We start from the raw sequence: 3,571 nt of genomic DNA on the forward strand, positions 1-3,571 counted from the left end.
GCCCACTCGCCAAACCAAATATTCCTTCTTTTCTAAAATATTAAAAAGTAAATGTTTTACTTTGACCAAGTTCAGCGTAAAAAATATATGCATCCACAATACTAAATAAATAAAATGTAAAAAAATTAATTTCATGTTGAATCTAATGATATTGATTTGACATTATAAATATTGATATATTTATCTACAAATTTGATTAAACTTAACGAGATTTGACATTTCAAAAATTAATACGCATTACACAAAGAGTATTTTTAATGAGAACTCAACAACACGAACAAGAATGTTTTTTTAATGAAAACTCAACAACACGAACAGCGCATCAAAGCGGGTCCAATCCCTTTTGTTAGGAAGGATTGCATAATGCGGCTCTGCTATAGTTGCTCGTAGCCGAGCAGTAACCAAGCGACACCATATACTACTAGCTCTAATAAACAACACATGCATTATTCGACAGGAAGGATGCCATAAAAAGGGGGAACTACATAATACAGTAAAAAAGAAGAAAAAAAGGAAGAAAAAAAAAAGAGCTCAAAGCACGCAGGACACTCCCAGCAAACTGCAAACGCGGGATCATCAAACTCTAAGAAGGTAGACGCTAAGCTCGGGGCCGACGCTGTTGGCATTACTGCTGCTGCTGCTGTCCGGGTTGATCATATAGAATGCCTCCGAGTCGCGCGAGCCCACCACGCGCTCGAACCGCGCGCGCATGTACATGACGTCGCCCTCGCCGCCACCGCAGGACGCCGGTATGACCCCGGCCCCCATGGACACGGGCTCCAGCGCGCGCAGCACCCGCCAGTCCGCGGCCCCGCACTCGCGCCGCACCGCGTACCCGCATCCCTTGCCGTTGCAGTAGGCGCGCCACACCGTCTCCTCCAGCAGCTTCCGGCCCCCGGTGGCAGTGGTGCCGGGGAATGCGGAGGCGCCCTTGGAGCGCTCGCACTCGAGTGCGATGCGCACGAGGCCCGAGGCCATCTCGCGAACCAGCGACGCCGTAGGCGCGGTCAGCTCCAGCAGCAGCGCCGGGCACGCGCGCGGGTCGACCTGGAACGCAAGGTGGACGTGCCCGCGACGGTGTCCGTACAGCGTGCCGGTGAGCCGCGAGCCGAGGCCGACCTGCCGGTGCCGGCCGGAGATTGCCGCTGCCAGCGCGGTGCGCAGGCGCGACACGGCCGTGCGGCCCAGCTTTGTGTTCTTGCGGTGCTGCTTGAGAGGCTTGGGCGGGGGAGACACCAAGTCCTCCGAGTGGAAGGACCGGCAGGTGGAGGAGAAAGCCATGGACGCCTCCTCGTCATCCTCGGCCTGCTTGTCCGAGCCGATCTTGACGAAACCTTCCTCCGCGGCGGCGGCACTAGTGGCGCCATGGCTGCTGCTCTTGCCGAGAACCGGCCACTTGAAGTGCCTCCGGGAGAAGGAGAAGGAGGACTCGTGGGGGCTTCTCTCCATGATGTTTCTCATGGTTTCTTGCAGAAGCTGCTGGTGTCTATTGCGCGCCGGCTGTGTGTGCCTATCTATGGAGGATGATGGAAGGAATGGGGTTTTGTACTGTGAGGGGAAACTGGTGAGCAGAACCCACCAAACTGGACAGACAGGAGAGAAGAGAAGAGAAGCGTGTGTGTGACTGTGAGCTCTGTCTTGTTTCTGGCTTGGCTCTGTTCTGTTTTGTTGTGTCTCGAGCTCGAGGAGGAAATGAAGACACGCTGCTGTGAGTCTGTGCCTCTGCGGTAGTGGTCAGCCCCGCCACCGGCAGGCAGGCAGGCAAGCAGGAGACGAGCACTGTAGCATTTGATAAATCAAAATTCATAGACTCACCTCCGGACACCCTTTGTCGGGAAAAAAAGGACTCCAGACTGGCTGGCTTATTAAACACATGTTTATTTACCATTTTTACCATGTTAACATGCTTATTTTATTTTTTAAAACGTTGCTAGATACTACTCCCTTCGTTTCAAAATAACTGTCTTAACTTTGTACTAGAGGCGGAGCCACTGGAGGGCGAGCGGGGCCAGACCCCCCTATGGATGGGCCACCCCAACGAGTTCTAGGGGGGACTAGTACTAATATATTAGCCTTGTATTTATCGGTCATTAGCAAGGATATTAACCAGGCTGCAAGTGTCAAGGCCACAACGAATTTGCAACTAAGGCAACAAGGGTTAAGGCCCAAGGCTGCACGTACCTACACATCCACATCATCAGCTAGATCTAAGATTTCACGTAATCGATCAATGCTTCACCTAGAAAAAAGGAATAGATCAACGCACAGGCATGCATCGTGGCCTTGTGGCAACTTAATAGTCTCCGTAGCCTTTTGACGATGCTGCACGTGACACGCTAGGCGGCTAGGGTTTGCGCTTCATGGAGCAGTCTCCGCCGGCCGTCAGGCGTCGCATCGTCGCCGCTCCACGGTTAGCAAAGCAGCTGCTTGCCACACATCAGTCAATTACAATTCTGCAATTGGATGTACGGACTATGCATGATCAGCTCGACGGCACCGCCAGACAAAATTCCACTAACTTGATCCCGTGAAGAGGCAAAGGTATTATTATCTACAGTCTATGGATTCTTAAATATTGTAGCATCATTTTGATTACACAAACCAATTAATCAGTTATTAGTGTTAGTACATTTTTTAATTGTCAGATAAGTTACAGATTACATATTTTCTTTGTACTAATATTACAATTGCATAGGTCATGCAGAGGAAGACAACATCGACAAGTAATTTTCAAGACAGTGGCTACAAACACTAATTCCACGGTTGATGATGCAAATCAAATCAGGGAGATAGATGCCAAAGAGCAACCTATTGGACATATGAGGTATCATATGTGTATCCAATGATTGATATGTTACTACGATTGGTCAGAATTGTCCCTCTCTCAAATGGAACTATGGAGCTTTTTTAGTGATCAAATTTATCAAAGACACGTCTTCAAAATAAAATTGGTTACAGTTTTGTTCTATATAATGCTTTTATACATCTGGATGAAAATAGCTGTGAAGTTTAATATTAATGAGATTATTGATTTGTATAAGTGTCCGTGTGACCGGGAGGCGTAGATCTACATTTAAAAGTTAAAGAAAATATAATATTTGCTTGCAATATTTTTGTGCTATGTCTCATGTCTGTTTCAAAGTCTTCTTCGTCCCCCTATGATCAAATCGTGGCTCCGGTCTGCTTTGTATTAACTTTAGTATAAAGTTGTACTAAGCTTAAGATACTTATTTTGAAACGAAGAAAATACCAAATATATTATTAGAAGGAAGAACCAAAGTTAGGCTACAAAGAGTAGGGCCGCAGAAGCGGTAAAGGAAAAACCAATCAAAACGTAAAGAAGCGCAAAAGACGCCACACTGGCTTCAACATGAGTAATCAGCATATAGCTAGCCAAACGGGTCGGGCTAAGCAGGCCGGCCCGCGAGTCCGTCGGCACGGAACGACTAAACTGAGTCTGTGCCAAATACGCAGCATGTCTCGGGCCGTGCCTCGAGGCTGGACATTCGGACCGGCATAGCACGGTCCGTTTATTATATATATATATTTATTTATTTAATTTTTTTTAATA

At 47.7% G+C, this 3,571-nt stretch overlaps 1 protein-coding gene across 1 annotated transcript; it reads right to left on the minus strand.

Annotated features, from left to right (window-relative positions):
- Positions 1–274: 274 nt before the first annotated feature.
- On the minus strand, positions 275–1,665 carry LOC123440022 (protein MIZU-KUSSEI 1-like). Its single transcript, XM_045116614.1, has one exon. The coding sequence runs from the start codon at positions 1,459–1,461 to the stop codon at positions 577–579; it is 885 nt and encodes a 294-aa protein (XP_044972549.1). The 5' UTR covers positions 1,462–1,665; the 3' UTR covers positions 275–576.
- Between the last annotated feature and the right edge of the window lie 1,906 nt (positions 1,666–3,571).

Source organism: Hordeum vulgare, chromosome 3H (genome assembly GCF_904849725.1).
Source record: "Hordeum vulgare subsp. vulgare chromosome 3H, MorexV3_pseudomolecules_assembly, whole genome shotgun sequence".
Lineage (NCBI taxonomy): Eukaryota > Viridiplantae > Streptophyta > Magnoliopsida > Poales > Poaceae > Hordeum > Hordeum vulgare.